Genomic DNA, 12,306 nt, shown 5'->3' with positions numbered 1-12,306 from the left:
TCTGACAGATGGACCCCATCAGCCCCCAGTAGACCAGGTTTCTCAAAGCGAGTCCCATGGTCTAAGTAGCCGAATCCCTGGCTGTGGCACCAGTCCTGCAACCATTTGTTGACTTGCCAGATTCGACTGGCCCTTTCAAACCCCCTCCCTTTGACCGGCAGGATTGATGAAGAAACTACCTGCGTTCCCGAGTCCCTTACCACCACTCCCAGGGCTCTGTAGTCCTTCTTGATAGTCCTCAGACTGCTGCTGGCTGTGCCACTGGTGCCCACATAAAACAGCAGCAGCAGATAATAGTCAGTGGACTGTATGAGGCTTGGTAGCCTCTCGGTGACATCCCTGATGCGAGCCCCCGGTAAGCAGCACACCTCTCTAGAGAGTGCGTCCGGGCAGCTTATGGATGCCTCCCTACCTCTCAGAAAAGAGTCTCCTACTACAACTTCCCTCAGAATGAATGAGGAAACTGAAAGAATTATTACTGCTAAACCTGAATCCTTGAAAATAGTCTCTATACGGAGTATTTCCTAAGTTCCTAATTTTTAAAGTTACGGTAATTAGATAATTTCATTTTCTATATATTGCAGACTATATGCCGTGCGTTTGCATGCAACTCCTGGGAGCTAAATTATAATAAATACATTGGGATAGTAAGTTCACTTCCCAACACATCCCCTGCCGCCCCTTGGAAAGGGGAGTTTCCTTTATATCTGCAGTTTCAACATTAGGGCTCGGTCTCTGCCTCTCCACAAGAAAGTGTATTTAAGTCTTTTTTTCTTGTTTACAAATTTTAATTTTCAATAACTTAAGTTAAAGAAAAATCCATAAAAGATTATTATCTTTACACGCAGCACAGCTCTCTTCAATAGCAGATACATCACTACTTAAAAGTAAAGAACCTAGCAATTTATATTTTTTTCATTGTAAAGAAGCAACGACAGTTCTGTTCAACAGGCAAGTTACTACTGCAAAACTTTCACTTTAATCCCTCCAACTTTTTGGAAAGTGTTGAATATCTTACATCTTATATAACTCTGTTTTTCTTTATTTTCTGACCACGTAATACTCTTCTGATTTCTGGTTTCCTTCCTCTCTCCTTCATTATCTCCATTAGTTCAAATACATATATCAGAGCACACTTAACTAGGAAAAATGAAAAGTATATTTCACTGTCAATTTACTACCCTTTTCTAAAATGTGTAAATATCCTGGTTATATCATCTGTCATTACATAAAGCCTAGTTATTCACATGACAGCAAGATACGATCATATCAAATTATAAATTATGTTGTACTAAATGTGGAAATATCACACTAGAATTATGCAAGTCTGGATTTGTTTTACTGCAGCCTATTATACTGCATTGCAGATGGCTACCCCGTCCAGGAAAGCAGCTTTGCAGTTGCTGTATGTTATACGATCTTGCCTTTGGTGGTGAAGCTGGTGTAAGTTCCTTCTTCCTATCTCACCCTTGGTTGCTAATTCTGCTACCACAGTGTATCTTACCGCTCAGCTGGTGGGCAGCCCAAATTCAAAACGAGTAATACTGGTTAGGGATGTGAACTTCTTCAACAGGCTAGCGTATCACCTAAGCATACAATATTCTTTAGCTTGGTTTCAGCCTATGGCAACTGACTCCAAGTTATCTGACTATTGCTACAATCCAGTAAGGGTTTCTCCCCTGACAGACATTAAAACTAAAATAGTAGGGAAGTCATGGCTCCTGCATTTGGTGCTTCTGAGCACAGAAATAGAAGCCCTTGAGGACAGTGTTCTGTTCAGTACATAGTTCTGGTTACTACCACGCAGAAGGTGATGAATCTATAGGAAGAGGAAAGCAGAAAAAAAAAACCAAACCAAAAACCACCCTGAAAACCCCCGAAGAGTCACGAGAACAAGCAACGGCAGACTAAAGAACCTCTTTTTTTTTTTTTTTTTTTAAGTCCTGAGAGTTTTGAACACTTTAAGATTACAGTAGCAAAGTTAGTTTGCTAAAATGCTGTTCCCTGCTTTGCTATCATACCATCTCCGTGCATAACTGAAAACAATGCATGACCACAGCCAAGGGGAAACCTGAGTGTGCATAATCAGCTGGGGAAATGCTAGGGAAGGTCTTATGCCAGCAGCAAAGTAGAATATATCATCTCACATCCCAAGGAAGAGCACCAAGCAAAAGGTGTTGTCCTGAGGAGATGCCAGAGAGTCCCAAAGCTGCAGACCAGAAAACCCAAGCTATCTAGGACTAAATAATCATGGAAGTCTCAGTGAGAAGTCTACCTGCAACACGTTGACTGCTATGCAGTGGGTTACTGGGCCAATAGGTGACAATTTGCATGCATACCTATCATGGTTGATGTATAGATGTACAGTTCTGGAACCAGTGTCAGATGAGCGATACAGACACTCTTCCGATACACTTATATCAATCTAGTTTTCTTAACCAATTGCCATTTCCTGAGATGAACTGATCAAACAGATATAGAATACACCCAAACAGTAACGAAACTATCCTGAATTTAGAAAGAGCTTGTCTATTCACTATTACAGACTATATTCTGTCTATAGCACTGCAGGGAGAAGGAGGTCGTTTTAAATCATAAAGAGCTAGCAAAGTAATTTGATACTATTCCGAATAAGAAATGCTAACAAAATTTGCAAACTTGTAAAATCTAACTTGCAAACAATGCTGTAAAATTATTTGCAGTCAGGCATCCAGTAACACCTTAGTTGTACTAAGGTGTACTTAGTTGTTATTATTAAGAGCTACAGATGTTTATGCAGTAGCTTTTACCCAAAGACTTAACTGCTTTACCAACTGTTTACAAAAACATTTGAGGGGCCCACTGAACTGCAGCTATACATGCAACTCCACCACTAAAATAGACAGACGGTAAAAATACTCCTGATTGGAATGTCTTTTCCAGTTCAATCTGTGAAGTGCAATAATAGAAATGAATGCAATAACAGAAATTACAATTAATATGTCTACTTTTGCAGATATCCAAGGAATTCTAGCAATAATATGGTTCATTATGAGATGTCAGGCCTGAATGTTTTTAGTTGTGTTATCTAGAAACGAAAAGTAGGCAGTTAGACTGAAATCAGACAATATGACAAATCCTGAAAATAACATTTTTTAATCCTCTGATTAAAAGTGATAGGAAATTAATTGCTACTGTCATACCTGAATGAAAAGTGAATTTTCTCTTATAATATTCAAATTAATTGGCTAAGAGGGTTTTTATTCATATCAAGTGACAGGAGGTATCAGACTAACCTGTAACAATGTTCCAGAAAGCTGAAAGAGCCAACAAACATTCCTATTATGAAAATAAAACTGACTTGAATGAGCAGAGAGTCTAAACCTTATAGACCAATGTACTCAATAAACATTAATATTCCAGAGAAGATAGAGAAAATATATTCAAAGCTATATATGCAAATAATAAATACAGTTAATATCACAGGCATGAAAAATATTCAAAAACATCTGTCAAGAGACATAGGGTGAACACATTAACCCTGTTATGAAATACAGTTACAATCTGTCTGCACTGTTAGCTCAAAGATAGTATTTGAGTATGACTTCTCACAAAGTTCCTCTTGGAAGACGCATTAACAGATGTTAGCGATGGATGAAAGACAAAGTACTCCTGAACCAAAAACCAAACAAGAGGTGAGCTGTAACAGAATGAGACTATATCCAGCTTTTCTGTTCACCTACATCAGGTTCAAACAATGAAATCTCAGTTCAACTAGAATCTTGTGTCTAAGTATGCAGGTGAAAGAGCTATTCATTTCACACACGATATAGTAAGTCCAAAGAAAAAAAGAGCACCATTCTCCTAGATCAAAAATACCAACAGAAAGCAAGCTGTAAACTCAAATAATAAGCATAAATTAAATTATGTATGTTTTATATAAATGAAAATATATATATTGAAAATGTTAAGTTGAAGGCAATGTAGGTAAAAACCTCAGTTCTGGCCAGTCCCACTTAACTAGCAACACCGAGGAGATATTAAGGATAGTTCAGAGATCTGCCTGTCCGTTGTTTCTTCAAATTATGTCTATTTTTTTGTTATTGCTTATAGGTCCTCAGAATGTAATGAGGACAGGTAGAAATCAAGCACTTTTAAGAGTTTCAGTAATGTCCTTCCAAACACATCTATGATTTTGTTTTCAATTACTGTTAAATAGTTTAGGAATGTTAAAGTAACTTTCATTTTTAGAAAGTGTGCAGACTTATCTGATAGAATTCTCTGGAGGCATGCAAGAAAAAGCACCAATGAGAATGTCAAATAAATTACCTCCCCTCCACACATCCATTGTCAGTATCAACAAGTACTATATTCTGAATACAAAACAAAGGTACCAAAGAGATTGCCGTGCTCTTTGCCTCTTAAAAGCAAGCAAACACTGATTCATAAAGCAGTAGTAAAGTTCGTTTTCCTACAAAGATATGTATTTATGGAAATACATCCTTTTCCAGTATCCACAACTCAATCACGATTAGCAAACTGCCTGTTGAACAGCATGTTCAGTATCTTACAGTTCAAACCCTGATATTACCAAATCTGTCTTAAAAATTACAACACACAGGTAGGTTTCACTCAACAACAGTTGCCACAATCTTATTAAAACACCTTTAGAAATATCTCATCTCATAGAATTTCAGAGTCCCTTACACTTTACTTTTATTAGTGAAATTTTAGGAAGTAGTTTATTTTGAAAAGGAGCCTAGAAAAGCAAGTATTTTTTTAAGCCAGATATGCTATAATTTTTAGATCGATGCTATCTAAATCAAATCCTTACTCATCTACTCCAGGAAATGGACACCATGTGTCAGAGAACAAGTTTTTTTGAAGGAATGCGCAGCATTTTCAGGGCTGGGTTTCAGAAAGATTAGCTCTATCAACAGTGCAGTTGTCCTGTGGTCCACAGGTGTTTCACAAGAATTTCAATGGAAACTGGAGTATTTATTTACACATTCCACTGCTGCACTGGAAACCCAAACACAGCAGCTTTGAGCAGGATATAAAGCTAACAAACAGTTTATCATCTGCATTAAATGATATGGAGACAATAAAACAAAATAATGCATACACACAGACTTTTTAAATTATTTTAATGCCTCATTAACAGAGAATTCTTCTTTGGCTGAAGAGACTGGCAGTCAGATATCATTCCATTACAATATTAATAATAATAAAAAACCCAAACTGACTCTGGCTTTCACAACTGGTTTCCATTACTTCTGAATTTCATACCAAAACAGCTTTGACAAAACAGTTTCATTTCACACTACAAAGGAGGTTATGGTTTACACAATCTATGTAATTGCTACATTAGCTGTAATGAATAGCAGACAAAAGTGATGTAAAGGGCAGAAACTGTCTTGGAAAAATCTAAGTTATTAAGAAATTACTTGAGATTTAATGGAGCCTTGACGCAGGATTGTTTTCACAGTACAGTGCTTGCAATCACCAGTGAACCTGGTGACCATAACTAACATTGACATTAGATATCCTTATTTTATACCACATTTCATCGTAGCTTTACAAAGACTTGCAGGGTTAGCCCCATTCTATAGACATAGAAAGGCTGTGGCACAAAATGGGTTGTTCAGTCACTCAGAAAGGTAGCAACACAGCATCAACAGAAACAGCTCACCCAGTCTCACTCCACAACTTCTTGGTTATTTTTCTAAAGTCATCACAGAGAACCCATACCAGCTGCCCCCAGAATTCATAATACTGAAAAAGCATTTAGTATCTTTTCCACTTCACATTTTTTGTTAGGAAGACTGCTGATTTCCCCTCCAGGCCACAGGAAGATTATTTTGGAAATAAATCCACTAGTTATCTTTCAAGTGCACTGCTAGACAGAACAAGCAGACACAAGTTTTTGCAGATGCACCTACAGGGAAGCAGGACCACTCAAACAACTTGTCCCATACACGCTGAAAATTTTCTGCAAGTATGTGCATCATCATAAGAACTGGAAGTTACAGCATGCAGCAGATAAACACAAAATCCGTAAGACCAGAAGGACTTAAGGTGTACAGGGAGGCTGAATTTTCCCACATTAGATCTGCCCAACAGAGTGCATATGCTCTGGGTCACAGAACATGACAATAGCAGCATCCTCTCAGGGCTATCACGGGGGACCAATCAACCCCCATTTTCTGGGTGTGAAACCCAACAAGAAGAGTCAATAGGAAGGGCTCTCCAGACTACCTTACAGAATGAAGGGGGTTGCTGCCTACTGGGGCCTGGAACTCAAGGTGCTAGAGGATTATTTGGAGATACAATAAGGCTTATAATGAGATTTTTAAAGGAAAAAAACAGACAGGCAAAGGGAATGGACGAAAGTGGTTCAGGAAGGAAGAAGCATAGGAAAATACAGGGCAAAAGGGCCAGTTTAAACAGGTGACTGGTGAGTACGCTTGTCCAGCAATGCTCTGCACGCTACTGCCACAGTCTGTCCCTTATTAAGCTACACTTCTAAATATTTTCCTGGGTGAAGAGGCTATTCTGCATGCATAAGCGTGTATGGAACTGTACATGCCAGCAGCTGGAGCTGGACCACACAGACGTCATAGAGCCCAGGTACCTGATGTGCCAGCAAGCGAAGAGGCCAGAGCCCACTGCATATTGCCTGGGTACATATGACAGCATGCGATCGCTGGCAAACGCCAAGCTGGACTAGCTGGCAAGTAGGGCAAGAAGCTTGGGAGCCAAGTATGGGAGCAGCCATGAGTCTGGGCCAGATACTGGAGAGACCAGAAGGTCTGAGATTTGGCTACTGGACGGACCACAAAGTCCAAGCGAGTTACTAGAGAGACTAGGACATCTCAGGGTTGGCTACAGGTAAGTCTAGCTACCAGAGAGACATGTTTGTATGTATGCATCTCTTGTGCACCAGGCAACTGGGAGACCAGTGGATCCAGAAGCCAGCTATTAAGTAGACCAGCTGTCTGACACCAATTACTGGAGGGACCTATAGTGTGTTTACCTATTGGAGCACAGGTCTGAGTACCAGCAACTGGACTAGGAGCTGTGGGCCTTTGTAGTTCACATGCCCACATGCCAGCAGCTGGGGTGTTCAACAAATCAAGGATTTGATTTGTTGTGTGTGTACATTGCAGTTGGACTCGATGATCTTAAAGGTCTTTTCCAACCTAAATGATGCTATGATTCTATATCTATAAACAGATGTAGGTATATTCATTTTCCACAAACAGGCCTTCACCCTGATCGGCTAGAGAGGGGAACAGGATGTGTCCATTGGCGTTGCTTGTGTTTGCATGAGTGCTGTGTTCTCCGTCTGTGTTGGCCTACGCTACCAGCCTTGTATATGTGTATATGTATTGTACATATGCATACCTATTGGGAATACATGCTCAGCCTCACTATTGGCTGGACCTTGGGACACGGAGCTATGGCAACTTTGCTTCTATCGGGCTTCCAGATTTAGCAGCTCTTATCACAAACAAAATTATATAACTTTGTTAAAGCCTTCTGAATTATAGTTCCAATCACTATGGAATCAAGGCAATAAGCAGTCATGAAACGCTCTGTGTAATGAGTCTGGAGTTTTAAAAAAGTATTATCAATTAAATGAACCCTAAAACAAAGAGAAAGATCATTATCAATGTAATTAATTATGAGGAAACAACAGTGAATTAACTGTAAGACAGATGTTGAAATGCCTGAGCGGGCTCCAAGAGGAGTGATTTTCATCCAGCAATGTTAGTAACCCAGTTCAAGTGCAACGCTTTCAAGATGCACTCAGCTCCTGAGGTTGTACACCTGCATTCACACAACACAGAACGTCCCTGCACTGTATCTGTGGTCAGGGCACATGAGGATTGGGAAATGAAGACACTCAACCCCACAGAGTCGTTCAGGTCCATCAAAGTGCATTTGCTACAGTTAAGACACTTCAGTATCTTTGCAGTGCTTACTACCTAGCTTTTCAGAGCAATATTCATTACTGAGGATAATGAACGAGTAAATGCACAGACATGAATGAACAAAGCCAGTTCTGCTCTGATGCTACACTAGTTAGCAGCCCATGCTTGAACCTTGAGTGCCCACTGGAGACACTGAAGAAAACAGCTCAGATCTTGCACTGAAGAAAAGAAACCCTCATGAATTCTGAAAAATGTGAATCCGCTCAGAGCGGTTAGCATGCTCTGCACGAGGCCAACAAGGTCTCCAAATTACAATGCTTTTCCACTATTTAGGGTATCCCGACTCTCGTCTTGATACTACTCTGGATTAGAGTGAATTGACTATAATAGTCTTATGGAAGACACACTACCAACTGGCTTCTAAAATGTCAACTTTTTTCCTTTTCTATTTAAAAAAAATCATTTAATGTTTGTTTCTTTCACTCTCTACCCAACAGAACACCAAATAATGCCACCATTGCATGACTCATATTAGTATCTCCTAAAAGTTTATTAAGTAGCGTGTCACTCATAAGCTTTAAAATTCTCTTACGATACACGGCAGTAAATAAGAAAGAGCATCTTACCAGCTTTGGCCGTATTTAGTGTTTTCATTTCCACCTTGCTACACTTATTAACGCTGAAACATGCATTTGTAGTCTTTACTTTTCCAGCTGACTCCACAGACTGTGTAAAATTTGCATTTTGATTCTGGCCATATAATTTAGAAAGCAATGAAGCGCTTCCCTCTTTCTCATCTATCTGCAAAAGAGAAACAAGTTCACAACAGCATTTCCTTCATGCAGTTGAAGAGAAATGGAGAAAAGAGCAATGAGAAGGGATCTTAATAGATGCTAATCCTCATTATCAAACTATCTACATAAATATAGACATCCCTACACAAATATATGTGTTTACAACAAAAAGCGCATGCACACAGTACTAAACACCACTTGTACAAGTAGTTTATGAATTGAATTTAAAGGAAGTCTTCTATAGATAAAAATCACTAAAAACTGTGATGCTTTTTTTGGTTGATATTAAAGGTTTCAGAGAAAGTTCTTTGCAGCAAAACTGCAACTTGATGTACTGGCATTTCATTACTAAGTATCTTGGTTTTTTAACTGCATTTGCCAAAGCACTCCAAACATTTTAATCCAACAAAGCCCACGCCAACATGCAATCCATACCTCAGGTACACTGAGAATTGTATTTGGGCTCAATACTGATTACTTTTATTTACTTGAAAAACATTTTTCTGCATCTGCTTTGCCAAGGGTGAGATAAACCTACCTGAGATGCAAGATCAAATGTAGTAAGAGCAAAGGTATCAAAATCTATTCTGAACAGACTGATTATTTAAGCAGAGATTGTTTGTGATGAGCTCAGATGCTGTCTTTTAGTAACAACAACAATGTACAAAACAAATATACTTTTTAGTGCACTGTTCAGTTTACCTCCTTTAATTTCATTTCTTGGTCCATCTCCTTAGTTTCGTTCTTGAGACAAACTGTGATACTTTTTCCTGGTGGTATAAACCTTGGCTTTTTGGCTACGTTTCCTAGCACTTGACTCGGAGCTGCTGATCGCCTCATATTTAGTTGTACTGCTCTGGGGGGTGGAGAGGAAGAAAGGAAGCAGATAAAGACAACTGTAGTCAGAATAGGCTTTAAATATAAAAATATATCCATAGATAACAATATAAGCACTATTTTAAAACAAAAGATAGCATAAAAGATTTTCAAATAACAATCTTAATTCACAAGCATAATACAATTTAAGAAAAAGTAGTATCGTTGCAATGCATTGTTTAAGTACTAAGAAAGATCCACTACAGCAAATTCTGCAGTTGAACACTTTCTTTTTCATTTGAAAAGCCAATAATGCAGTTCTCAATAGCAAGAAACACGCAATGTAGGGCTGCTTAACGAACTTACACCAGTTTATAAAAAGAAAGACAATTTGAAACAGAACTAACTATTCTAAACACTTAAAACATAATTTTGAAAAGCCCATTATTAGTGCACAATGAACAACAAATGTTGAAGCTATGTTTCATATCTGGGAGTAGTATTTTGCATTAAACAGTCAATTATATTGGTCATCCAGATTCACTATAATAAGATTAGAATTCAGCAGAAAATTATCTCAAAATTACAGTGGAGATTATCCCTCCATGTTATGCCCACTTGAACAGTGGAAGGAACGTATTATAGTGTTTTCCTCAAAATATATTCCCCTATACAACCTCAGAACAAAACCAAACATACACTAATGTTAATATGGCAAAGCATACTTGCAACCACTAGAATAACAGGTTATGATCTTAATACCTTAAAGTAGTAGAAACAAAACAAGAAAAGAAAATTCCAATAGAATAACCCAGCAGCTGGAATGATGAAGACAAGCACGGTACAGCAATTTATGGAACATACTTTGGTTTGATTCTCCATCCGTACATGGACTGTTTATTTTAATGGATCCCCCCAACTATTAAGTAAAAATAAACCATAATACAGCTTGCAGACACAAACTTCTCTACCTCTCTACCATCTTGAAAGCATGTTTGGATCCTGTTGCAACAGCCAGTGTGTTTCTGCACTTTTTTGACGCTACTCCGCACTCCAGTGGCTTACTAGGGCACAACAACCTTTCTTTCCAAGATTTGTACAGAAGTAGTAACAGAGTACTGTTAGAATAATTTGCAAACATGCAGACACTAACGCGAGTACTGCTATCTCCTTCATATCTGAACAATTAGCATATATATGACGCTGTTGCTAGACATAAGCCTTAATGGCAAAATGGCCTGAACTGTTGTCACTTCCATGGTGGTTGTTATTAAAAATACGAGGAAAGAGGTTTCTTAACTGTGTCAACAGCAGTTCACGTAAGTTAGGCCTACTCAACAACAGCGTTAGCATATGAACTTTAGATAACCCTATGCAATAAGGGAGTAGCTTGGTTATTATAACAGGAGCACCTGCAGTGTAAACAACTGGTAGTCACTGTGACAGCTGCAAAGGTGTCAAGAACCTTCCAGAGGAGCAGACTACAAGCACCAGCACTGACCACAGCCAGCTTCAGGTGCCATACGCATTTGAACAAGTTCTCTACCCAATCCTATAATGCATGGTGACACTTGGGAAGAAAACCCAGGATGCCCCACAACTCTACATGAGGACTATGCATAGCATGGCTGAACTGCTACACTAACTCTGCCCGCTTCACTTCTAGAGCTTATCACGTCTCCCGTGGAACAGGAGAGTTGTGCAATTCATAAATTGCATGTATCTGTGATTAAAGTGTTTTGGTTTCCAAATCCATTTGGACTTTGCACCGTCATTTGGTCTTACCCCACAAAAACAGACTCATTAAGAGGTTTGCAAATTATTAAGGAATTTAAAGATATGACCCTTGATAACTCAATAACTTCACTCCCGTTAAATTTAAGAACATGTAATAATATTACCAGTATTACCTACTTGCAACTACAAAAACTATTAGGGGTTTGTGGTTTTTAAAATGTAATATTGCTTCCAGCAATACATCTCTCTCTTTCTGTCTTCAAAATATAAGCTTTTATAAAATACAATAAAAATATAAAATACAAAAAATAATAAATAAAAGGTTTATATTTTGTATCTTTACAGTACTAGACAGGAAAAAAGGCCATTACGGATGTGCAACAACTGATGGATGCTAGATCTTTTACATGGGATCAGAGTAGGTGTAGCTAGGGCAAGGAGTAGCTCCACATTACAACTAAATCAATTGACAAGCGAATATGCCCTTTCCTCTGAGACAGCCACCGATACATTCAATCACCCTGTACTTCCAATACCGTTAGATAGGGCTGCAGGGAAACAGCTGGAGGTAATGAGCAAAGCACTGCTCCTGCCTTTTAGTAGCAACCTAGCTTGACCAAATTACACGTACCATGAAACCACATCCTAAAACGTCTCATGAACGCATCTGTTTTTGCAAGCATTGAATTTTTCTCCTTAAAGGTATCTTAACAGCTGCATTGAAACGAAACACATATACAAAGAATATTTCAAAATTTTACACATGCAACTCAACACAGTATGCACGGAGTCCTGTTAAAGGCAGTTACATTAGCCATTTTAGCACAAATTTACCGGCTGCTCTCCTGAACATTTGAAGAGACATTCCCGGCATAGATGACCAGGCTAAATGGCCATCATAATAGGCAACTACAAAGATGCGACACGGGATTAACTTTTACTCAGTTAAACTGCAGGCAGCGAGTGCAACGCCTTAGATATCAGTATTAGTTAAAAATCACCTCAAATGAGTAATAACTGTAAGGATTTGGAGCAGGTCCACA

At 38.7% G+C, this 12,306-nt stretch overlaps 1 protein-coding gene across 1 annotated transcript in view; it reads right to left on the bottom strand.

The window, feature by feature from the left end:
* Positions 1 to 9,556, bottom strand: part of RAD54B (RAD54 homolog B (S. cerevisiae)) — a 65,855-nt gene extending 56,299 nt beyond the window's left edge. Inside the window, exons 1-2 of the mRNA XM_009324420.1 lie at positions 9,413 to 9,556; positions 8,543 to 8,717 (exon numbers count right to left, since the gene is read on the bottom strand). Of these exons, the coding sequence (XP_009322695.1) occupies positions 8,543 to 8,717; positions 9,413 to 9,550 (313 nt within the window). The 5' untranslated portion in view covers positions 9,551 to 9,556. The remainder of the gene's footprint in view (positions 1 to 8,542; positions 8,718 to 9,412) is intronic.
* Between the last annotated feature and the right edge of the window lie 2,750 nt (positions 9,557 to 12,306).

Source organism: Pygoscelis adeliae, unplaced genomic scaffold (genome assembly GCF_000699105.1).
Source record: "Pygoscelis adeliae isolate BGI_AS28 unplaced genomic scaffold, ASM69910v1 Scaffold145, whole genome shotgun sequence".
NCBI classification, from domain to species: Eukaryota; Metazoa; Chordata; class Aves; order Sphenisciformes; family Spheniscidae; genus Pygoscelis; species Pygoscelis adeliae.
This window is presented reverse-complemented; position numbering and strand designations above follow the sequence as displayed.